Source organism: Dama dama, chromosome 22 (genome assembly GCF_033118175.1).
Source record: "Dama dama isolate Ldn47 chromosome 22, ASM3311817v1, whole genome shotgun sequence".
NCBI classification, from domain to species: domain Eukaryota; kingdom Metazoa; phylum Chordata; class Mammalia; order Artiodactyla; family Cervidae; genus Dama; species Dama dama.
In genome coordinates this window covers 50,356,976-50,382,855 of record NC_083702.1, presented here as the reverse complement: position 1 = coordinate 50,382,855, position 25,880 = coordinate 50,356,976, and the positions used below count along the sequence as shown (strand labels likewise).

At 36.7% G+C, this 25,880-nt stretch overlaps 2 protein-coding genes across 6 annotated transcripts in view; one reads left to right on the top strand and one right to left on the bottom strand.

Annotated features, from left to right (window-relative positions):
- Nucleotides 1-16,532, top strand: part of WASHC4 (WASH complex subunit 4) — a 52,652-nt gene extending 36,120 nt beyond the window's left edge. The window contains exons 26-34 of one of the 2 annotated variants that reach the window (XM_061125456.1): nt 694-802; nt 4,733-4,799; nt 5,300-5,386; nt 8,049-8,196; nt 10,953-11,049; nt 11,654-11,850; nt 12,174-12,273; nt 14,273-14,348; nt 16,304-16,532. In XM_061125456.1, coding sequence (XP_060981439.1) covers nt 694-802; nt 4,733-4,799; nt 5,300-5,386; nt 8,049-8,196; nt 10,953-11,049; nt 11,654-11,850; nt 12,174-12,273; nt 14,273-14,340 — 873 coding nt within the window. In that variant the 3' untranslated portion in view covers nt 14,341-14,348; nt 16,304-16,532. Of the gene's footprint in view, nt 1-693; nt 803-4,732; nt 4,800-5,299; nt 5,387-8,048; nt 8,197-10,952; nt 11,050-11,653; nt 11,851-12,173; nt 12,274-14,272 lie in introns of both variants that reach the window. The other variant, XM_061125455.1, reaches the window with a different exon arrangement.
- Nucleotides 16,262-25,880, bottom strand: part of APPL2 (adaptor protein, phosphotyrosine interacting with PH domain and leucine zipper 2) — a 57,727-nt gene continuing 48,108 nt past the window's right edge. Inside the window, exons 18-23 of one of the 4 annotated variants that reach the window (XR_009689807.1) lie at nt 23,112-23,148; nt 22,779-22,919; nt 21,954-22,001; nt 20,368-20,506; nt 18,869-18,980; nt 16,262-17,859 (exon numbers count right to left, since the gene is read on the bottom strand). Coding sequence is in view for 2 of the 4 variants with exons in the window: in XM_061125457.1 (XP_060981440.1) it covers nt 20,588-20,722; nt 21,954-22,001; nt 22,779-22,919; nt 23,112-23,148 (361 nt within the window). In the remaining 2 variants the exon portion in view is untranslated. Of the gene's footprint in view, nt 17,860-18,868; nt 18,981-19,603; nt 20,723-21,953; nt 22,002-22,778; nt 22,920-23,111; nt 23,149-25,880 lie in introns of those variants that run through there. The other 3 variants (XR_009689806.1, XM_061125458.1, XM_061125457.1) reach the window with 3 other exon arrangements.

Here is a 25,880-nt window from a genome sequence, read left to right as displayed (position 1 = left end):
AAGCATCACCTAGTTCTAGCCCTCTTATATATTAGTTGTTCATTCTTTTCAGTGTCAGAGCAGCAAAATAATTAATAAAATTACAGATTAGTTATCAGGAAATTACATTAACTCATTTTTATTGCATCAGAAATTAATGTTCAGAGAAATAAATGGTGCTGCTGTTGTATAAGAATTGTTTCCATTTGTTACTCATATAAAAGGAGTGATTTAAAAATTTTTTTAATTGACTAAGACTTGAAAAACCATTTTTTATCGGTGATAGCAGCTAGAAATTTTAGTTCAGCTGATGTGTGTTATTTGGGAAGGAGTGTGTTTTTATGTAAGCCCCTAATACTTTTCAGCCCATGGAAACTTTTCACAAATCTCTGAACAGATGTTTCTAGGAAGAATTGATTTCTTTTATCTATCTGATAGAGCAGTTGGAAGACCAATGTTGGTAATGGGAAACCTAAGTTTGGTGGCATTCATAATTATTCCCTTTAATATAAAAATATTTAATTTATATTGACCTTGAATATTGGTAGTTTTTGTGCTATATATGAATTTTTTGTCATTAAATTCAGTAATTGTTTTTTTGAACACAATGGAAATGCAAAATTAGAACAGTGATACTGGTATGATTGATTTGGTGGGTATTTTATGTTTTAGGAGTCTTTATTAATAATGGCAGTCTTCAAATTTTCTCTGTAGTATCCTTTTGAAAGAGCAGAAAAATTCAATCGAGGCATCAGAAAACTTGGAATAACCCCAGAGGGACAAAGCTACCTTGATCAGTTCAGGCAGCTCATCAGCCAAATTGGTAAGTTATTGTAAACATGTTGAAAAGTAAAGTACAAATGCCAAGAATCTGTCTGATATATTATAAATATCTCATAGGAATAAACTTAATATGTGTGTGCCTGAGTTTAGCTTTATTGCACTAGTAATTTCCTTTCCTTACCAAAAGTTTTTCAAGTATGATTAGATGGTTGGTGCACAAATAATTGATAAATAAAATATTTATAAATAAAATAGTATAAATAAATATTTTGTGGATAAATAAAAGCTCTTCAATTAAAAATATAACTAACTCATCTCAAAGGCCATACTCAGTAAATAGTCAGCTGGTAATTATTTATTGGGTGCCTTTTCTTTTCAAGGTCCTATTTCAGACTTTTAAAAGAGGTTCCCTCAAGTTAAGCCTAAATGCAGAGTTGTGCAGTGTTTATGTGAAAAGTTATTTAATAATTTTTCTATGCTCCATCATTTTATATTTATATATAATTTCTTGAGTTGTCCTTCTGCCTTACGAGTAGAACTTGTTTTCTGAAATGTGTAACACTGTTTAAAAGGAAGAACTTCACTTAAAAATAATCCAAGATTAAAAAAAACTGTGTACTTATTTGAGCTTTTCATATGCATTACCTCTATTAATGTCCTCATGGTAACCCTTGAGATAGGCATATAATCATCTTTTTAAAGATGAAAAAAGAGAAACTCAGAAATAAGTGGTGTTGCCGGGATTTTAACCAGGATTTTTCAGCTCCAAGTCCGAAGATGTTTCATATTCTTCACAGTTGCAGACCGCAAGCAGTTCAGTCAATTCTTATTGACTCTGAAACTGAAACTGTTAGTCGCTCAGTCGTGTCTGACTCTTTGTGACCCCATGGACGGTAGCCCACCAGTATCCTCTGTCCCTGGGATTCTCCAGACAAGAATACTGGAGTGGGTTGCCATTTTCTTCTCCAGGGGCTCTTCCCGACCCAGGATTCAAACCTGGGTCTTATGCATTGGAAGGCAATTTCTTTACCGCCTGACCCACTGGGGCCGCTTATTGACTCTAATTTGGTAAAATTTGGCCTCCTGAGATTCACTGATTCATTGTTATCAAACATTTAAAAAGGCTTTGTTAACCAAATATTTTTCTCAATGCTGAGAATACAAATAGCCTTTGTTCTCAAGAAGCTTTAAATTTACTAGTGAGAAAGGTATGATAAACATTTAGTTAGGGAATAAAGTCAGCACTAGCTAAATTGTATAGATTAATTGGCTTACACATTAAAACTTTCTATTTTTTATTAGTACAAGAACTTAGAGAATTTTACCTTTGTAAATTTTTAATTTTAAGCAATTTAATAGTGAGGTACTGTCTAATAGTGAGGTATTATTTTAGTCATAGTGATATTTAATGTCGTATTGGATTGTAAATTTATGGAGCAATAGTTTTTAACCCTTTTTGAGAATCTGATGAAAATACTGAATTGATTTTCCTCAGAATAATGCCCCATGCATGTTCACATATAATTTTGCATAAGATATACTAGAGGTCAGATGCCCAAAGCGAGAGTCCATGGTACTCAAATTAAGAGTTGTTTCTTCAGAGCAGTGTTGCTTAAAACTTTTAAATTCACACACCAATAAGTTTTTTCCCCTTGTGAATACTGCTTGTGGTAGTACTTATTTCATGTTTTTATATTTTCTAAAAGTACAGTTTTGTACTATGAAATAATCATTAATTCATGAGCTTAGGACGCTAGTCATTTTTTCCCAGTATACATCAAAATACACATTTTTCCCCAGTACACAAAAAATCATGTCATCTCCGCCCCTGCCATTATTGCACAGTTGGTGAATATTATCCTTTTCAGTTTGTTCTAGTATTTTATTCTTTATTCTTTTCTTAGGAAATATAAGTTCTTTACCTCTGCCTGTAAAAATTGTAATGTGCTTTTGAGTCTGTTAACTGTTGAGAAAAGGAGTAAGGAATCTAGAGCTAGGAGCAAAATGAGAAGTCTTTTTGTCTAATAACCTGCCTGCTGAATGAATAATCACCACCATTAACATTTATTGAGCATTCATTATGTGCCAAAGTTATTCTGAGTGCTTTATATGTTCTAACACATGTAAAACTCAGTGCTAAGAAGTAAGTATTATATTCACTGATTCCACAAATTTATTGAGGACAGTACAGTAGGTGCTGGTAATATCTATGACAGTAAACCCAGTATTTAACCCTTTATAGCTTAATTTAACAAATGAAGAGACTAAGATACAAAGTTTATAACTTAACCTAGGTTTTGTAGCCAAAAAGCACAGGGAAACAATCAAATACCTCATTTTTCTAAGATGCATGTTAAAGAAGCATTTTAACATCATTTCTTATATTGGGATAAGCCTTGGATTCAGTGATACCTAATTGAAGGTTTTTAAAGATATCAGATGAGATAATGTCTGTTAAGTACATAATTATATCATTATAATATATGAAGTGTTGACTGCTTCTTAACTTTTTGTCTGTTCTTACTCACAAGTATTTCCATTTCATTTGAGTAGGAAATGTTGGCTTTAGGGGTGGAGCAGTGAAGAAAACAAAAGGTATATCATAGATCTTGCATTCTAGTGGGGGGAGATACAGACAAAAAGATATGTATCAGTAATAGGTGCTGAGTAAGGTGACATATCATTAAACACTTAATGATTTAAAATGATATTCAGGAAATGATATAGTTTAATGATATTTAGGGAGAGCTCTAAGTAGGTGACATGAGAGCAGGAACCTAAATAACACGAAGGAATAAGCCATGTGCATGCATGGCTAAGGAAAGAGTGTACCAGGAAGAGGTGGCGGTAAATGCTGAAGTCCCGAGTCTGCTTAGCAGTTTTGGAAACCAGTCAGGGGCTGGAATGGAGTTAGAAACAGATCAGGAAACCATTGCATAGTGTAGTATTCTAGGCAAGAACTGCCGGTGGTTTGGAGTAGGGTGAGAGCTGTGAAGGTCAGGAAAACTGGTTGAATTCTGGTGACATTTTGAAGATAGAGCCAGTGTAATCTGCCGTTGATTAAAGTATGAGGGAAAGGGAAAGGAGGGTTTCCCTGGTGGTCAGTGGTAAAGAACCCTCCTGCCAATGCAGGAGATGCAGGTTTGATCCACAGGGAGAATCCCCTGGAGAAGGAAATGGCAGCCCACTCCAGTATCCTTGCCTGGGGAATCCCATGGACAGAGGCGCCTGGCGAGCTACAGTCCATGGGGTCACAGGGAGTTGGACACTACTACCTGAACTACACAACGACATTGAGGGTAAAGAAGGAGGCAGAGAGGACTTCACTGTGTTTGGCCTGAGCTACTGGAAATCCTTCCAGACTTGTCAGTTTCTGAGGAAGAAAATATAACTGGGGGGTGAAGATCTTCAGTTGGAGTTAAACTTAAATTAAAAATTCTTCTTAGACATGGAGATGTAGGCATTGGATAAAAAAAGCCTAGAGGAATAGTCTTGGTTGGAGATACTAGTTTGGGAGGAATCAAATAAGGATTTCTTGATACCACTTGCAGCTGTGTGTGTGTGTATGTAAGAGAGAGAGGGGGAGAGAGAGAGAGATATTATTTAATGTGAGTGAAGAAGCTATTGGTAACAGTAATTTTTAAATGTTTTTTTAAAATGTGCTCAATTTAATGCATTTATCAATTGAAACACACTTATTTTTAAAATATTTAATATAGGTTGTGTAAGTTTATGTACATTTATATTCAAAGAGTTGGACTCTAGTGACTGAGCAACAATATTTTAAGTGCACAAATATGTAAGTTTTATTTTTGTGGAACAAAACTGAAGTAAAATACAGCAAAATCTCTTGGTACTTACGAGTTGAAACCTTGTAATTGAATGCTATATATAATTTTATTCCTGATTATTAGAACTTAGAGTTATTTATATAAACATCTGATTTTTTTGTGTGTATGTGGTTTTTAAGGTAATGCTATGGGCTATGTACGAATGATAAGATCTGGTGGCCTTCATTGTAGCAGCAATGCCATTAGGTATGGATGCAAACATATTTTTGCCTTATTTATGCCATGTAGAAATTTTATGTCATTTAAATCTGTCTTTATTGAAAGTAATATTGTTTAAGGGGCTTTTTTTCTTTTCTTACTGATGTATTTTGAGATCAGATACGGAAGAAAACCATTAATCCTACTACTTAAGTATTTTTCTCAAATTTTAAGACTATAGCAGACTTGAAAATCTGTATCTTTTGAAGTTAATTTCTTTTATCAGTGCAGTTTGAAATGTTCTATAGATTACATAATTTTTAAAGATTATAATTTGATGATTATATGTAAATAATTAAAAATGCTGAAATTGAGTTTTGGAATTCAGTTGTTCCAAATACAAGTGGTGATATTAATAATATAACTGAAATGCAAAGTTCTTTCCAAAGATATTGTTGAAAAATTTAGTCTTACAGTACTGCTTTTATGTCTGTCAATTTCATATATTTAACTTGCTTTAATAAATGCCTTCTAAAATTCTTACGTAGATTTGTACCTGATCTTGAAGATATTGTAAATTTTGAAGAACTAGTCAAAGAAGAAGGTCTTGCAGAAGAAACATTAAAAGCAGCAAGGTAATCTAATCTTGGAAAAATAAGTTAAATTTGGAGATTTAAAAAATCTATATTCATTTAAACATTAAAGACTAGAGGATAACATATAAACTGATATGTCAGTGTTTTTATTATGCAAATAATGGTCTGTTTATGAAATATAATTTTTTTGACTACAGTATTCTGAGATCTTTCCAATGTCACTAAAAGGGATCTTTTAGACGGTGCCCTCAAATACATGTGACTGTTCAACAACTTGACATGTGGTTAGTCCATATTGGAATGTGCAGAAGTATAAAGTTCATAACTAATTTTGAGGATTTAGTGTTTCAAAAAGAATGCCAAATGTCTCATTAACAAAATGGGGCCTTCCCTGGGTGCCCAGTGGCTGGGACTTCTCGCTCTCAGTGCAGAGGGCCTGGGTTCCACCCCTGGTCAGGAAACGAGATCCCACACGCCCCGCCGCTCAGAGTGCTTGTGCTGCAGCGGAAGACTGGGTGCAGACAGATAATTTTTAAAAAGTAGAAATTAAAAAAAAAAATCTCAGTAACAAAATTCATTTCACCTATCTTAAAAAAATAATTGTATTTACTTATTTATCTTTGGCTGTGCTGGGTCTTTGTTGCTGTGTGGGCTTTTCTCTGTTTGTGGCGAGTGAGTGCATGGACTTCTCACTGCGGAGGCTTCCCTGTCGCGGCTCCCAGGCTCTGGAGCGCAGGCCCGGGAGCTGTAGCACACGGGCTTAGTTGCTCCACGGCACGCGGGATCTTCCCGAATCACACATTAAACCCATGTCTCCTGCCTTGCCAGGTGGATTCTTTGCCACTGAGCCACCAGAGAAGCCCCTTACCTATTTCTTTCTACTCTTTTTTAATATTCCTCTTTGCCAGCACGGCTCTAGAATACTGGTCCGTCCTTTTATGTAACCTGGAGCAGTAGTTTCCAGTACAGTGGCCACTACCAATTATAGCTGTTGAACACTGGAAATAGGGCTAAGGGACTAGGGAACTGAAATAAAATCTTTATTTCATTTAAATTTAAATAGCTAATGACAATCTTATTGAAGAGTGCAGATGTATAGACTTTTAAGTAGTGATTTTGGAACGCAATTTAAAACTTGAAAAGGCATGCAGAATTGTTAAGCAAGTATTTAGAAAATGGGGTTTCCTTATTAATAACTGTAACAGTTATTGAGTCAGGCATGAAGGGGCACCCTTGGACAAAGTGGAAACAATTTGAATATCAAAAAGAATAATGGTAGAAATTGATTATAATACTGAATTTAAGAAGAATCTGTGATACAGTGATAATAAAAGTTGGAGAGACAGAGGGAAAGTTCCTTTTTATAGTGCTTGCCAGCTGGTAAATATGAAAGGGATGAGAAAATTTAGGGAAAAAACCAGTTTTGCAACTACCACTGTAGTACTTGACATCAGACAAAAATCATCAATGAATTCTCAAAACATTTTTGGAGAACAGAATATTCAGTGTGGAAACATTGTCTCACAAATTGATTATTAATCATAAAGGGGAAAACAACCACCTTCCCAATGGAAAGACTGATGTATCCTCCTTACATGCTGACATAGGGCCCCCTGATGCAGTGTAATGGCAAGTACCTGTGTTGTGTTCTTGCCTTAATGTTTACTTGTCAAGTGAAACAAAGTTTATGGCAGGTGATGTCAGGGAGTTAGGAGGTTATGATAATAAATTGACTCTCTAAATGGACATTAATGTCTTCTGCCGCAGGTATCATAGTTGAAGATAAATGGAAGGGCAGTGGTTAAAATGGTTAATAGATGCCTGCTTTCCAGAGGGAGGGGTTGGATAGTTGGACATAGTTGGGTCACATGCATCTCAAAGGAGAGATTTCTACCATTTATTGGTGGAGGAATAGTAATTTGAAAGTGATAATGGCCATACATAAGGATGTAGAAGCAGCAGCTAATGTTTCTGAAGGTTGACTCAGTGAATGAGTGAAAGTCGTTCAGTCGTTTCTGACTCTTTACGACCTCACGGACTATAGAGTCCATGGAATTCTCCAGGCCAGAATACTGGAGTGGGTAGCCTTTCGCTTCTCCAGGGGATCTTCTCAACCCAGGGATCAAATCCAGGTCTCCCATGTTGCAGGCAGATTCTTTACTGGCTGAGCCACAAGGGAAGGCCAGGAATACTGGAGTGCATAGCCTGTCCCTTCTCCAGGGGATCTTCCCGACCTAGGAATCGAACCAGGGCCTCCTGCATTGCAGGCTGATTCTTTACCAACTGAGCTGTGAGGGAAGCCTGAAGTTTGAGTGAGAAACTAGATTCTTGAAAAGGAGATCGATTACAGTTGAAGTCAGGAAGTGTAGAAGTGTTAGTGAAGAAAGTTAAGATGAAAAGGAATTTATTTACAATGAAATGGACTTCTGCAGGGTTCATTTTGAGAAGAAATACAAAACTAAAATTTCAAGAGGCACTACATATTCTGTTTTAGGGACTAAGTTAATTAAACAATGATAAGCTTCTGTCCATTAAAAAAAAAGTTCATCCTGTACTCCAAGGAAGTTTAGAGATGTCTTATAGTAATTCATATTTTTGGGTGCTCTCACCTAAACTAATGAGAGATAAGATTTTAAAAGCTTCCTCTTCTTTTGAGAAAGGAACCAAATAAATACATTTTTTCTTTTTTTTTGCATTTTAGGCATTTGGATTCAGTCCTCAGTGATCACACACGAAATTCTGCTGAAGGCACAGAATATTTCAAAATGCTTGTGGATGTTTTTGCTCCAGAATTTCGAAGACCAAAGAATATACATCTCCGAAATTTCTATATCATTGTTCCCCCTCTGGTGAGTATTTTTAATACCCAAAATGAATTTTTTAAAGAGTTAATAAATAGATCCAGTTTTTTTACAGCAAGAAATGCACGCAGACTGTACTGCTGACTTTTTGGTTGTAGATAAAACTAAATGTGGTCTCAGTGAATGTGGCCTAGAATTTTCACTTACTGGCTATGCAGAATGAGACTTCTTTATAACTAAGATAAATTCTCATTAGTTAATAACTGCCAGAGGAATCCTAGTGTGATTTAAATGACTTGAGTATACTCCATTTTATGTATATACCATGTAATCTTTGGACTGAATTATATAGTCCTTTTAAGTGATTAATGTAGACTGTTAAAATGTGAAGTGTTTCTTAAAAGCATGCTGTTTAAAGGGAGTCCCCAGATGGTGTTAATGGTAAGGAACCACAGCCGGAGCCTGGCAGGCTGCAGACCGTTGGTCGTGAAGAGTTGGACGTGACTGAAGCAACTTGCGTAGCATCTCTCTCCTCAGTAGTAACTGTTAGCATCTAAACTAAGTTTTTTTATATCATATATAGTGTGTGCTGCTCTAATTCTGTAGTTGACATCTTAAAAATAACCACAATTGCAGTATGAAAACAGTTATTACAGTGAGGAAAATGGAGTTCAGAGATTAGAGAGGTATATATTAGGAAAAAGAGTTATTCTGCTCTAAAGGTTTCTTTAACAAAGCTCTTAAAAAAAAATTGTAAAAGAATAGCTCTAAAGTCTAAATATCACTGAGCAGATGTAACTTCTGATCACATCTAACTTTGATCAAGAGTACTGACTTTTTTCACGTTGCGCCTGAATTAACATGTGTGTTCTCACATACTGCTGTTAGTTGCTCAGTCGTATTCAGCGCTTTGCAGCCCCATGGACTGTCGCCCGCCAGGCTCCTCTGTCCATGGGATTCTCCAGGCAAGAATACTGGAGTGGGTAACCATTCCTTCCTCCAGGGAATCTCCCTGACCCAGGCATTGAACCGGGGTCTCACACATGGCAGGCAGATTCTTTACAGTCTAAGCCATCAGGGAAACCCGAAAGTGAAAGTGTTAGTCGCTCAGTCATGTCCAACTCTTTGCGACCCCATGGACTGTGGTCTGCCAACTTAGAACCATTATTATGAATTCAAAGTATCTGATGGGTACGGATAGCTTTTTTCTTCATGCATTTTCCTTTCTGTTGTCTCTTTTTTAAATACATTACTGTTAATACTCTGTCATAATAATTGTTATACCATGTAGCAAAAATGTCCATATTTATCTGATAAGGATTATCTTTTCATATTTAGATAGTTGTGAGACTGGAGGCAAATCTTAGTCATATTTCAGTAATAATGTAGTTAACTCACGGTGAGTTCTCACCATCTTTCTTTAATTTGAAGCCATAGTAAACAGCAGTGAGGAACCATTTGTGGGTCTGAGGAAGAGTGGAGTTTTGCAGGGCAGCTGTCAAAATTCAGTTAGTGATGGAGAAAACAGGTGGGTTAAGAACACTACAGAGAAGAAAAGTATGGGACACTATTGTTTTCCTTGAGTTTTAATCTAATTTCAGAAAAAACCATGAAATATCTAAGGAAGAAATCTTTAACAAAGACTTTACAAAATGCAGTTCATTGCCAAGTAAGTTTTACAGGCCAAAAAAAAAAGTGAAACTTGATAATCTTGTTTCCATTGTAAGCTATTGTAGCACTTGTCATACTGTACCATAATTATTTTTAAACAGGCCTCTCGTTATTCTTGTGCTGTGCGATCGTAGCCCAAGTGGCCACTTAAATTTAAATCAGTTATGGTTTTATAAAGAGTTCGGTTCCTCAGTTTTACCAGCCACGTCTCAAGTGCACGTGGCCAGCTGTGGCTGGCGGTTACCGGATTGGACAGTGTAGGCGCCCTGCACTCCTGCCGTCGTCAGGGATGTTGCCCTGGGAGTGTTAGATGGTGCTGAGTTTTTTCACTGTAATTATTTCATTGGGCCTCCCTGTGGCTCAGTGGGTAAAGAGTTTACCTTCAGTGTGTTAGAGATAGGAGGAGTGGGTTCAATCCCTGGGTTGGGAAGATCCCCTGGAGAAGGGCATGGCAATCCACTCCTGTATTCTTGCCTGGAGAATCCCATGGACAGTCCAGAGGGTCATAACGAGTCAGACACGACTAAAGCACCTGAGCACACGTAGTAAGTTTAGTAAATCTTTGTTGAATCAAATGCTGTGATTAGTTAAGTATTTTACAGGAGCTAAATTTTTAGGGAAGTGCTTTTTGGGGGGAATTTGTTTATCCAAATGACCACTAAGCTTTTTAAGCCAAGAATATGGTAAGCATGAATTGGGTGGGCAGAACTAAGGATTGCTGTGTTTAAGAGTACTTAAGCTTTTAAGTGAAGCAGACCTACTTTTCTGACTCAACTTTGCTTTAGGTTATGACTTTAGGGAAGTTACTAAACCTCTCAAGCCTTAGTCCCTTCTTCTGTAAAATGCCATGATATTTTAGAATGAATCTTACAGCAAGGCAGTGTGCTTGGGTTAAGTGGTGATTGAGGGAGTGCTGATATTTAAAGGATTTGGAAAAGAGCCATTATGAGATACTTACACATATTGTGACCTCACCAAAAGGCTTTTTATATGAGGCAAGTGTTTCAAATCAAAACGGCAGGAACTTAGAAGAGATCCTATTTATAGTTTTTGAAATGTCTGTTTTAGGAACTAAATTCTGCCGACTCTTTTTAGCACAGTTGTTTCTCTGATATGTTGTTATATTTTTTTAGACCCTCAACTTTGTAGAGCATTCCATTAGTTGCAAGGAGAAGTTGAATAAAAAAAATAAAATTGGAGCTGCCTTTACTGATGATGGCTTTGCCATGGGTAAGCTTAATGAAATTCTTTTCCCATGAATTTTGTGTTTACCTTACAATGAATTTTTCAAAATGTTTGCTTGAGAATAGATCTATGTGCTCTTTGTAGATTGATTTTTCACAAGCTGTGTGTGTTTACTGTTTACTTTTAGCTGGGTCATCTGGTTGGTAATACTTGTTTCCCGTCATTTGTACTGTTCATGCTCCTTTGGTGTTGCTAATCACTTGGGTTAATTATTTAGGCTTTGTTTTTTGTTGTAGGTTTACAGTCTGACCATCTTTTATTTCGTTTCTCTGGGTTCCTTGTAGTTTCCTCACTTGTTGTCTGTTTAGCAGTAGAACCAGTCTTACAGCCCTGTGTTATCACCAAGTGATCTTCATAGCCATATTATTTCTTTTTATCTTCTTGATTGGCTTTTTTAAAAAAATTTCTTTATGGGATCACATCTTTTTAAGGAGGAATTAAGCCATGTTGCTAAACTTTTCATTTGTGCTGTAAAGTGTAATTGGAAAGAGGATTAATTTTAAAACAGTTAATTTTAAGAATTATTGGTAGAGTAAAATACAGTTGCTGTACACATTGTAATTTGATTTTGGTTTTGCTGACGACCCAGGTGTGGCTTACATCCTGAAGCTTTTGGACCAGTACCAGGAATTTGACTCGCTTCACTGGTTCCAGTCTGTTAGAGAGAAATACCTGAAGGAGATGAGAGCAGTTGCTAAGCAGCAGAATGTGCAGTCAACTAGCCAGGATGAGAAACTGCTACAGACCATGAATCTCACTCAGAAACGCCTGGATGTTTATCTGCAGGTAGAGGAGAAGAGTCGTCAGATCTGGTCTGACTTTTTAGTACCCATTACTTCTTGATCACTGAAAAAATGTCAATCATTGAAACTCCCATTTTAATAGGTGAGATGAATAGTGGTCATAAAGAGTATATTTTTAAATGAATGATACTTGGAAGCCATTTGACTCATATCTTTAAAAATGGATGGATTGCTTAGTTCAGTTTCTGTATTCATGATTTGCACTCACTAGAGCATTTTAGAAAATGAAGAGAGATTAAATATGGTAATTTTGATATTTTGCTAAAATATTTTCAACTTTTATTTCTGATATTTTTATTTACTTAGGAATTTGAATTGCTGTATTTCTCACTGAGCAGTGCAAGAATTTTCTTCAGAGCTGACAAGACTGCGGCTGAAGAAAACCAAGAAAAGAAAGAGAAAGAAGGTTAGCGAGTGGCTTTTATTTGGAAAGACTAGTAAATCTTTCATCAATAATAGATATGAATACCCCATATCTAGTCCAGATCTACTATTTATACCCCAAATCTACTATTTATCTAGTCAGACTTTTCTTTTTGAAAAAATATATAAACCTAGAAATGTCCTTTTTTTTTTAAAAGTAAAGCCTAAGTGGATCATTTGTGAAACTGAAAAGAAATTTAACATGCATTTCATTCTGGAATAACACTTTATTCAGTTCATCTTCTCAATTTAAAATTTTACGAAGTTTGGGTTTTTTCTTTTGCCCTTTAACTGTTAGCAGATGAGAAGGAACAGATGAGAGGAGACTACATGCCGCTGAGGGCAGGTCTGCTGAAGACTAGATGACTGAGGGCCTGGGCAGGTGACTCGGGGCGTGGAACAGTCAGGACTGTTTCAGTGTCAGAGTGATAGCTTCCGTGCTCCTCTATGGCCAGACCTTGGAGAGTCAGAGCCGTCCAGCCGTAACCACTGACGGTCACCGAGGAGAGATTCTGTCCGATACAGTCTGTGTGGGTGTAAATCCTGCAGTATTTCGTATTTAAGGGACCCTCATGACCGTTTCTCTCAGATTTGAAATTTAACACCAGTTGTTTTCTCTGAAAAGTGATGATTTCCTTTTTTCTGTTATGGAAGTTATGCCACTTGGGCTTCCTCTTCAGAGAAAGCTCAAAACCAGGGACGGCAACTTGACAGGTTCACATTTGCTGTTTCCTTTTTCTTGTATTTATTTCACTAATCAAGAATAAAAGAGCTTCATGAACTATGATACTTTTTATTAATTTTATCAGTTAAATTTTTAAAATATATATTTCACACTGAAGAGAGATCATTCATTTCAAGTAGACCACTTACATCCATTACCCTATTCCCTATTGATAATGTTACATCAGTATTACTAGCATATGCAGGCATTTTTGGAATCTATACTAAATAAGTATTGATAATTGTGTGCTTGAAAAATGGTTTCAGGCTGTTGCCTGGAAGATAATCAGTATTTATTAAGTGAAAAAATACATATTTATTACTTTGGGGCTCATTTAAAAATATTTAGCCAAGTCATCTGGAAGAATCTGAGTCAGTATAATCTAAACTGTGAAGAGTTTAGTAACTGAAGTGTGAGTTCAGTTTAGATTAGAATCTAAGAGTTTAGATAACAACTCTTAGAATCTAAGAGTTTAGAATCAGTAGTTCAGTTACTGCAGTACATAGGCTGTGCTCAGGCCCGTCATGATGCCAGAACCTTGTCTGCAGGTGGACTGGATGTTTACTTTAAGGCCTAGAGCATTAAGACAAAATGAACATCGCAGTCTCAGTAGAGCTCCTTGCTTTGGACTGCTGTTCTTCAGCAACTCTCTGGGGTTTGGGGTTAATGTATATTACCCATATATCTGCCTGATGCCTCGGTGGTGGCTCTGCTGTAGGGCTGTTTTAGCTAAAGGTTGCTCAGAGTTGCTAAATATATTCGCTAAATAGTTTTTCTCTGTTAATGAAGTATATGCATATGACATTTTTCACAAAAAGCCAGAAATTGATTTTATTATGTTCATAATAAAAAATCAAGTCTAAAAATAAATTGTAAACATAATTGGGAAGGTATTCATTCTGGACAGTTTTATGTGTGAATTTGCAGTCGTGTTTTTACCAGTAACAGCCCTACGATTTCCTAGCCCAGGTGGGGGAACGTGCAGTGTGAAACCAGCCCCACTCCAGACACAGTTCTGATGTCTCAACAGTTCCACACCCCCATTTCAAACTAGTCAGAACATCACATTTGCAGTATTTAGCCTAGAGTTCTAAAACATGAACGTAGATAAACTGCATATAATTTGTGATATTAGAGAAATATTTGGTAGGTGCAACATTTTGTTCACTTGAAATTTAGCAGTATTGTCCTTGATTTTAGTTTGTTTTTTGTTTTTTTAAATGAACATAAATATGTCCATTTTCACTCATGCTTTCAGAAGAGACTAAAACAAGCAACGGAGACCTGTCCAACAGCACTGTGTCTGCAGATCCTGTTGTCAAATGATACTGATGGTATGCGTTGCCCCTGTGAGATCATCAGAATTGTATGTGAAGTGGATGTTATAAGCTAATAACAGAGTGTTTCCTGGGCTGCATCTCTGGGAAACATTTAGATGCTGCATCTCTCTAAGTCAGTGCTCTAAAGTGAAGTCCATTCTCCGTCTAAAAGCTGTACTTTTCGAAGGTTGAGAATGAGATTTTAAAATAAGATTTTTTTCTTGGACTTTAGGCTTGATGTGCCTGCTTGGGAAACCGGTGTTTGAAATGAAATGTTAGAAGGGTTAACCCACATTCCTAAACTGCCACCTCAGATCTCTTATAATCTACGTGAATGTTTATAATTTGTATTTGCATAGGTCTTTGGTCCGTATTTGTCTCAGTCATTGGAAATTCAGTGCATATACTATGTTCAGCCAGTAAATATGTTTAAACAAAAGGAATTGAGCCTGAAATTCATGAAGCATACATACCAATATTCTTATAAAAGGGATATATGAAGATGGTATTGATACTAGAGGTGAGGCGCTAGTGTATTCTTTATGTACAGTGTGAACTGGTTCATTGTTAATTTCATGTGACTCACAAGAGCTGCTGCTGTCCAGTGAGAAATTTTATAACTCGTTTACATTGCTTTGAGAACTTATTTAACCTCCAACAACTGCTTTAAATTTAAGATTTACTTAATACTCAAGATGGAGGAAAATACAGATAAAGCCATAGATTCCTGCTTGACGCTTTACTTTTGGCTGAAGGCATATTTATACCAGAGAAAACTGAATGAATTCTTACTTCTACATCCAAACTCAGGTTTCTTCTACATTAGGTTCAGTTGAAGTCTTGGTGATGGTTTGGGCAGATTTTTTTTCTTTAAACCAAGTATAATCTAAGAAATCAGATTTAGCACTGTGCAGGCTTTAAAAAAATTACCACTGTGAGAATGAAGTTCTAAATAACTAAATCATTTACTGATTTAAAAAGTACAGAAAGATTTAGAGTAAATTTAGTTCCGGACAAGCAATTATTAGCTTTATTTTTGTAAAGATTATATCAGTTAATAGTAAAACGGTTAATCATGGCCTATAATATTTTAATATAATGATACCTTTACAGTGAAAACAAAGTTTGAAACTTTACATGTAATGCTAATGTTATTTTAGGAAATACTTGATTTTTCCATTGCACTTGCGTATAAAGCATTTCTTTGGGTAAATCTTGGGAGTAATTCTAACATTGTTTGATTTCCAGCTTTTGGAATGGGTGTACAATACCCTGTCTGTTCTCATTGATCACAGTCAGGGTAACTTTCCCAGCTCAAAATAAACATTTTCACTGTTAAAATTCAGAAGAAACAGAATAGGTAGGAAATGTTTTTTATTGTGTCAACATGACTTACAGAATTATGTACAATGGATGGATTAAAGACATTTAATATTTGTAATTCATACTAACTGTAGAAATGGCCCTGAAGCATGCTGCATAATTAATAATTTATATTTTCATTATCATCAATGTTTATAGTAATGATCTTGCATTTGACTCTATCAAATTGGTTACCATTTCATAGCAACAGTATTTTTTTGTTCTCTAACTTCCCTAAAATCATTTCCTGTAATAGAAATTCTAATTAGAAGAGAATCAAAGGTTTCTGTCATTTTTCCCACATATGTCAGTTATTTCATCCATACTAGATAGAGGTCACATGCTGACTCCATGGATACCTATGATTACGAAAAAATGTGACAGATCAGTATTTTACCTTTAGTTCAAAATAATGTCACTGCAGACTGGATAGGGTATAATAAGTTTACTTATTTGAAATAAAATCTCTGAAAAAGATTAAGCATATTTAAATGCTGTTAAAGTGCAGAGCAACAGGGCTGAGTGTTCTCACACCTAAGTTAATGTACACGTTTAGATGATGGTTTTCCTTGCCAATGTATTAATGTTAACATTTTCATTTTTTTCAGACATACTGCAATTTAAAATTTGTGTAAGCATTTGTTGTAAATTCACAGAAAACTTAATGTTCAAATTCTCAGGAATTAAGGACTAACCATAACATTGTCAATTCTAATTAGATTTTATAAAAGATGGTAAGTTTGTTATCTCCCTTAAGTGGGGGCTTTCCTCTCCCCCAGTTCTAAGAGAATACAATATGTATAATAGAACATTAATAAATGCAATTTCCAAAATTTACTTCCTTTGGATGTTTGTTCAGATTTGAATGTCTTAAACCAGTAGTTCTTACTCTTTCTGGAGTTCCCTTTAATAGTATGTGGAAATGTCTTTTAAACAAATACTTGCATGCATGTAGGCAAGAAATTTCAAGTATAAAATTGACATTGGCTCCTCTGTGTAGCCCAGGTGAACTTTTTGTTTTCTTTCCTTTTTATATTTTTAATCTTTCTGTTGCTTGCTGTTTTCAAATAAAAGAACCCAAATGAATGTATAATTTTAAATCTTACTCCTGGGGAGGGATCATTAATCTGTGGTGCTGTAGTGCCATTTGCAGTCATGACTTGGACTGGAACAGTATAATAAAGAGCATTCTAAATACTGTGCTGGAAAAAATGTTCTGCTTTTCTCTTCTGAGGTGGTAAATTTGTAAGGTTGTGGGAAAGCTGAGACAATACCATCACATACATTGTCCCCTTACTTTTTTATGCTGGACTGGCCAAATATAAATGGTGGACTTTAGCCAGTTTTAATAATTTTAGTTCTTTTTCCAGCTTAAGTTGCAGAAGTTTCAGACTGATGGCATTCCTTAAGAGATTTAATGCTACATTTTTTTGTTTTTAGATGTTAGGACAATTAAAAGTTTAAATTGTCACACATTTCAGTTTTAAAAAAGGAGTCCAGAATAACTGGGTCTGTAGCTATTAAGTGAAGTCATAGAAGTGTGCAGTGATGGTGATGACAAATGAGAGTTTAGTTTATACAGGAATTTCTTATAGGAAAGGTTGATTTGGGCAAGTATATGGATATTTTCCTCTATTGTAATAGTTTGGTTCTTCTTTATCACCTAGTTTACCTAATAGCACTGCTTGTTCCCATGAGTGGAGAACATACTCGGGGAAAATAGGTGAAATTTCTCTCTCAGTCCGTGTAGATCTGATGTCATAATTCTGGAATCACCTTTAAGGTGTACATTCTGTAATGTAAGATCTTTGTGTATTGAAACATTTTCTCATAATGCCGTCATTACCATTAATGTGAGGGGCCAAAAAGTTAACACTTCTATACCCAGAATCTCCTGTTTATATAAAGGTGGTACTATTACAGTAAACATTTCAGAATCTGTACAAAAGGTAATAAGGCATTAAAGATGCACTTTTAAGTTGATGCAATTACTGAATATCAGAATCTTCAGAGATGACTGCATTGGAACATTTGGAGGTTGCTTTGTCTCTGGTTTTCTGTCTGCTAACGGTATAGCAGAAGCGTAGATTCTGGAACCAGGAGTGATTTGAATCGAGTTGCCGCTTACAAGTTTACTTGCCTTCTGTGCTTCATTTCCTCAGGCCTAAAATGGTGTGATAACATTGTTCATAGATTAAGGATTTAGTTAATATGTATAAAGCCACGTTATTAGGAAACAGTAACTGCTATAAATACTATTACTGTGGTTGCTCCTATAGGCAGAAATGCACTTGGCATGTAATTATTAGCTGTTGAAAAGTCTGAAGATAAGCAGTCTGTATTTGACTCTGTTGGTCTCATAAAATCTTCCTTTTTAAATAGCTCAGTGGAGCGTTGACAGCGTGAGGCAGGTCTTGCTCCTCCCTGAAGCTGGTCTGACAGGTGCCTAAACAAGGAAAGGCAGTGCTGGGAGATGCAGTTTGGTGAGGCTAGCTGCCTAATAAAAGGTCTCATTTTCCTCCCTCCCACCTTTCATTTACATGGCACTTGTGAATTTTTCAGAGGGCTTTCCTATGCATTAATGCACATTTCAGTTGAAAGAAAGGGAGTCACCCACTGTTTCTGAATTTAAAATTTTTATTTAAAAATCTGATACATGCAAAAGCGTATTAGTATGTATGTACTATTTAGTGACTGAAAAGAGAATGCCTGTGTAGCCACCAGGTGGGTTATGAGCTTATTACCTTAGATGCCCCCATTATTCCTACAAATAATCTAGAGTTTTCTACTGCAGAGGAAGCCACAGGGCACTGCGTTTTTCTTGAAAGTTACAACTGTCAATATTTTAAAAAATAATATGGTGATGTTTGTGTTATTTTTTAAAGTTAAATGTATTCTTACTGTGTGCTTATATGACTTTAATTCAGTATCACTTTTGAAATTCATCCACATTGATGTATATAGATCTAGTTCATTTAGCTTTATTTCGCTCATCCTGGATTACATGAATACAGAGATTTAGTCTGTTGATAAGATCTGGGTTATTCCCAAATTTGGGATAGTGTGACTAGCGCTGCTCTCACCGTCACTGTCCTTGTCCCTGGGAACGTGTGTGGAGTGTCCCCGGGCTGTGGGTCACAAGTGAACCTGACTGGTGGCAGGGCCAGCTGTACCTGCAGGTTCACTGGAAGAGAATGCCAGGCTGTTGTCCCATCCCAGAAGTGGGCGAGGAGACTCCCATTCCCTGCCAGGAGCTGGATTTCTGCAGTCTGGTCAATATCGTATCTGTGGGGTTTTAATTTGCATTTCCTTTTTATATGATTGAACATATTTCTATTTGAGTCTTCTTTTTCCTGTGAAATGTTTTCATGACTTTTTTTAAAATTAGTTTCATCTTCACTGGATACATAAGGTAGCTCTGTTTCATCTTTTAAGGAACTTCCATACTATTTTCCATAGGCTATACATTATTAAAACTTTTTAATTAAAAACATTGATTTTTATTGTTTTATTATGTAGATATTTTATACCCTGAACGGTTCTAAGCAAGAATTCAGGGGGCTGTGGCTCTTGAAGCTTGTCAGAACTTACTCAGCTATGAGCTACTACGGTTATGCTATGATTTTATGGTGTATAATTTCATACTGTTTTGACCAGATTACTGTGTTTCTGATGGTGCTGGTTTAATTTTGAGTTACAAAAGTTTTAATCCATTTTAAAAGCAGCACCTTTTAAAAATTTGGCCTTGGTCACATTATTCCACTTACCTTGCATACCCTCTGCTGTGATTTCATTATGTCCTGGAGTTTGGTTTTTGTTTTTTTTAATTAACTGTTAAAGCTACAGAAACAACTTTAGTTTTCTTTCATGGATGTTGTAGAAAATAACCACAAAAAGAAACAGAAGGATAGTTTTTATTTGCTAGCATTTATTGCTAGGTTAATTTATTACAAAGACAGTGGTATTTCTGTTGAACTTGGTTATAATTAAATACACTGTATCAATTAAAGATCATTATGCTTATTTCCTAATGGGCTAGGATGTCTGGAACCTGTGTGTCAGGGTACTTTTCTACCAAGCCCCACGGCCAGCTGTGCTTCAAGTGAGTTTAAAAATTCATTGGTCCCTTCTTTAAGGAGGGTCTGGCTCAGAAATAGAAATTGGTAGAGCTGCACACTCACTGTCCATGGTGCTCCACCCCTAAAATAGTATCTAAAGGCCCATACACTCCAAATGCTGGTTCATTAAGGTTCCACTGTAAAATCAGACATCTTTTGTGGTACTTATCTGCTTGTCTTTTTATTGTGTGATGTTTGAACAATCACCAAAACTAGAGCTGCATTTCTGCTAGTGCTCGGACTTCAAAGCACACAGCTTCATCACCTGACTGCACAGATTAATGCTGTTAGGTCGAAATGATGAGACAGACTTGATTATAAACAGACCAATTTCAGAATGACAGGCACTTTCAGTTTCATTAAAATACAAAAATAGATTATATTAATAGGAAATATTTAGTGTCTATCAAATTATAAATCTAGACTTTTACCATTTTTTTTTTAAAGGATACTGGAAACTGGAAAGAGATGACATTGAAATAAAGTGAACAGTGTATTTTTTTCATAGCTTTCATTCTGAGCACTAAACAATGCAATCTAAGAAAAGGACTTACCACAAAGCACCTAAAATAACATTTGTAGGTGGGTATGTTGTCAACCATTCCTTACTGTTTCCCTCCCAAGTCTCAGTACCAAGGCATCAAGAGTACATTCCACAAGCGATTGTCAGCATTCTGAAACCAGGTGGTGTGCCTGTATGTATCAGAGAAGTTGAAAACCCTTAAGGAGGTAGCTCTCCTTCCTGGGTGGTCTTCACCCAAAGGCGCAAGGAAGTTATGCTTCAGATTCTGCGCCTCTATTTTCACTTGGACTTCCGTCATTGTCATCTGGTTGATCGTTTAATAGTACATATTTTCCATCATTGGTTAGTGGTATGGACAGCATTAATTGAGCCAGTGCTTCTGGATCCTGAAGTTACGGGAGTTTAAGAAGGAGAAAAGAAAACACTTAAAATGCACTTAAAACCCCTGTGGTTTGGCTGACATTATATTCTGTAATCTAGCTTCATTTCTTCTGACTCTTGTCTTAGGTATGCCTTCTTGCATCTCTTAAAAAAAAAAAAACACCACACCTCAATTGTATTACTTCTCCCAAAAACTAGGCAAAGGTTCTACCTGTCAGCCAAAATATCATTTACATAGCAAAGTCAATCATTTTTGTGGAAGAGTCCAGAGTGGAATTTCTTTCACAGCCCTGACCGCTGTCTTTAAACTCCTGTTTTTCCTTTTACTCTATTTCCTTTTACCGAGAAGTGCCAGCTATGGCCGGTCGGCTCAGCACTTGTCTTTATAAAGTTTTACTGGAATATAGCCACGCCAGGTCATTTACGTACTATGGCTGCTTTCGTGTTTCAACAGCAGAGTTGAGCAGTTTGGCAGCAGAGATGGTGAGCCTGGAAAGGTTTGGCCCTTTATAGAAAGTTTGCCAACTCTGACCTACACCATAAAATACAAACTTGCCGCGCGTGCTCCTTTTTCATCATGTTGGTCCTAGTCCTTGACCTGCCTGCCCCTCCCTGATGGAGTAGAACTGTACAAGTGTGACACCCACTAGCTACACGTTACTATTTACATTAGGTAAAACTAAAAATTTCAGATCCAGTTCCTTAGTCACACTAGCCACATTCAATCTGCATACTAAACAGACTGTCTCCGTTACTACAGAAAGTTTACAGAAAGTTTTGCGGGGCAGTGCTGAACTAGAAGCCCCTGGGGGCAGGAACTGTCTCTGGCTCACTGCTATAACTGCAAGGATTTTTCTTACACAGAATTTGCTATCAAAAATTAGTTGGCTAAATGAAAGATGATAAACTACTGATAGGTCTGAGAGTCTTCACTTCCAGTCTCCAGATAACATCTCAGTGTTGCCTTGGACCACATGGCAGATACTGGTTGGTGTCCTTTAATCTGAAACAGGAAACCTGGCCAACCACTGCAGGAGCTGTAGCCGTGGTATTTGTTAGCAATGCCACGTGTTTCCAGTGACAGAGGAACCAGCTGATCAAAAATGCCTGACACACAGAAGGCCTAAAAGGAAGCCCCAGACGTGGCCACCCTGCCTACTGAGCATCGTTTTTGAGAAAAAGGTAAGTGTACAGATAACTTTTGAGTTGTTCAGTCAGCACTAAAATGAACCTTACCTTCTGAACCTCAATGATTTCTTTTCCCAAATTAATAGCATAACATATCTGCAAAAAAAAACAAGAAAAGCGGTGTTTGGCAGAGAAGGATAAGAACTTGAGAAGATGATGTGATCCTGAAAGTACAGTGAGGTCACAGTCTGCTTCCATCACCGTGGAGGCAGAGGACCTGGCTGCAGGAAGTTCGTCAGGTGGGGCTTCTGAACACCAGCGTCCACCTGTACTGGTCTCCTGTTGCCACTTTATGTTAAGTGAAAACTGACCTTATTAAATAGTCTAAAATTCTTACCGGATGCTTTTTTCCTTTCTCTCAACCATATTTAGCCACTGCATGTTCATACACACAGTGCTTAACATATACTTCCTGAAAGAAGGGTTGAATCATTTTGATTACTTCTAAGTAGCAAAGGCAGCCACAAAGTTTCATACTAAAGAAAAGAACAGTTAAGATGTACTTTCCTGACATCTGCTTCCTTGGTTTCCTCCCTGAGAAAAGATTTTCTCCACTGTAACTTTTAAAAAAAGAACAAAGTTGAGGTGAACTGCCTTTTAACATTTCCTGATCTCTCCTAAGGATTGTATTTCACCATTAAAGTTCTTCACTCTTTCGCTTGATATGTACTTTCCATATGGAAATTTTACTCCAGTTTTCAGTGGGGACCTGAAGAATAGTTAACTAAATGTTGAAGAGGTTTGTGCAAAATAACCCTTTAAGTATCTATTTTTGGACTGAAATATTATGGCATCTTCAGTCTAATGCACTCCCAACTGAGCTGCTATTTCGGCCACCTTTGCAGCATCTTAAGATGAAGAAAAGAACAAGACCTTTTCGCCTTCTGAGTTGCTTTCAAAAATATATGTGCTCAGAGACTCTCCGCCTGTGGATTCAGGCAAGCGGACCACAAAGCCAACCAGTCTCTTGTTTTCTTGATGAGCAGCAAACTGGGTGACACTGGTGAGTTCAAACTAGAAAAAAACAGGAATAGACTGTTACGACGCAACAAACTGGAGTTAGAGTCATTCTCCATGGAAACAGTGCCCACTACTAGTGACGTTTAATCTGGCAAGTAAATTTTAAGTGCACACTTGGTGTTTAAGGTGACTATAAAGGGGAATTAAAGAGTAATCACTACAGTTAGCACGCAGCAGGGTACTTACATTGGCCCTTGTTACTTGGGTCTGGGGGTCTATCAACCTGAAATTTTAATAAGAGATTCATTATATCACAAATGTTGGATAAAATTATATTCTTAGATGAGTCGGTAGAACTTCAGAAGGAAACCATATAACACTTTAAACATGAAAACATATTTTCACATGTTTTTGTCTGGTTGAGAGCGAGGTGAGCGCATCCTGTGACCATCCAAAGGGAGCGAGTGCCCTGGTTTCTGCCTTGATTGCACCTGTGCAGTTAAACCTCAGGGCATCTTTAATGGAAGATGATGGCAAACAGTGGATTTCACGGCATTTTAGTGCTTATCCAAAGAGGCAGCATTATAATTCTCCAGAAAAATAAACGTGGATGGATAATACTCTGCAGCCGCCGCCTTAGAAATTCCTATCAGCCTGTTTCCCTTAAGTACCAGAAACAGATACTTCTCAGTTTTAAGAAGTTTTCTCAAACACATGGGGTAGAGGTGAGAACAGTTAAGAGATTTAACAGAACTGTCCCCAAATTTAACCAAACCGTCAGTCTGGGTGTAGGAGGAGTAACTGTAGGAAGGCATTCTAGATACTCTCAACAGCATTTTAAGCATCATCCATATCTGATCTGAGAAAACTATAGAGAGTTTACCGTTATTTTATAGATACAAATTTCTACTTTCTAAAACATAGTATTGTGTATATAAATTATTATTGATGTGCTGTAAGTTTCATAAGTGAAATATCTATTCTCTTTATTAAAAGATGGTTATAATTCTATTTATATGGCATGTCCAGAATAGGAAAATCTGCTAAGACATATTAGTGGCTAGAATTGAGCAGGTTGCAGGGGAAAGGGAGTGACTGCTAAGGTGTCTGAGTTTTTTGGGGGGATGATGAAAATGTTCTAAACTGTCTGGGCGACAGTTGTGCAAATTGTACATACTAAAAAACACTGCAAATCGGTAAATTGTACAGTATGTTAAGTTATATTTCAATAAAGCTGTCCCCCACTCCATGGTAACAATTTGAAAAATATACACTTATATTTGTTAAAGCATAGGATTTATCATCAGAGGGCTCAAGACTAAATTCCTGCATACTAACTTCATGATCTTATGCAAGTCACCCTGCCTTCTCTCATCTGCTTTCTAAAACTGGGATAAGAACCTCGGTAAACTTCAAAGAGGTGATTAACAAAACATGCATGGAATTTTAAGCTACAAAGCTAAATAATTATTTATGTCTTCATTAGTGAGTGGCTCAGTAATTAGTGGTGGCTTAGAAGGTGAAGCGTCTGCCTGCAGTGCGGGAGACCCGGGTTCAATCCCTGGGTCGGGAAGATCCCCTGGAGAAGGGAATGGCAACCCACTCCAGTATTCTTGCCTGGAAAATTCCATGGACTGAGAAGCCTGGTGGGCTACAGTCCATGGGGTCGCAAAGAGTCTGACACGACTGAGCGACTTCACTTTCTTTGACTTTCATTAGTGAGTATGAATTTAATGATTTTTAAAATATAAACAATTTCCCTCAAGTTGGGATAACCAAAGTATTTTGTAAGTTTTCTATAAATGGAAATTTAAAACTTTTAGTTTGTTGTGTGTATCAGGTAACCTGTATTTGCTTCTTAAGATCTGATTTCTGTGTGACTTCTAAAAACATATGAATTCCCATACAAGGATGTGTGTGTGTGTATAGTGGTAAAATATACCTAACATCAAATTCACCATTCTTGACATTTAACACAACACAGTATTGAACAAGCATCACCACTATCTAGTTCTAGAACAACTTCATCACCTCAGAGGGAAATTCTGTATCTGTTAGAGCAGTCACTTCCCATTCTACTTTCTTCTCAGCTTTTGGCAGTTCTCACTAATCTTTGTCTCTGTAGATTTGCCTATTCTGGATATTTCATATAAATGATCATACAGTATGTGGCTTTTTCGTGCCTGTCTTTCAATTAGTATGTTTTCAAGGTTCATCTGTGTTGTAGTATATACCAGTACTTCATTCCTTTTTTTAAAATTTATTTTTAATTGAAGGATAATTGCTTACAATAGTGTTGGTTTCTGCCATACATCAACATGAGTCAGCCACAGGTATACATACGTCCCCTCCCTCTTGAACCTCCATTCCTTTTTAAGGCTGAGTAGTACCCCACTGTACATATATACCCTGTTTTGTTTATATATTCATCTTTTTGATGGACACTTGGATTATTTCTTTACCTTTTGGCTATTGTGGATAGTACTCTTATATGAACACTTGTTTTAAATTCTTTTGGCTATCAACCCAGGAACAGAATTCTATGTTTAAGTTACAAAGGAACTGCCAAATTACTTCCCACGGTGGCTGAACCATCTTACATGCCCACCAGCAATGGGTTCCAGTTGCTTCACATCCTTGCTAACACCTGCTATTTTTTTTTTTTTTTAAATCTATAGTCATCCTAGTGGGTATGAAGTGGTTCTGGATAAGATTTACATGTTATTCATGACATGAGCATATTCATGTGCTTGTTGGCCAATTACATATCTTTGGAGGCAGAGACAGTCCTTTGTCCATTTTTAAACCGAGGTTTTCCTTTGTTGATATTGTGAGAGTTCTGTGTATTGATAAGGAGGATCTGACAGTGTTCTCTCCCATTCTGTGTGTGGTCTTTGCCCTTTTTTTGGATCGTGTTCTCTGATGCACTACTTTTTCCTCAGTGCTTTTACATATATTTAACCTTTTTGGTGGTGATTATAAGAACAATGAGCCAATGCCTATGAAAGGTCCAGG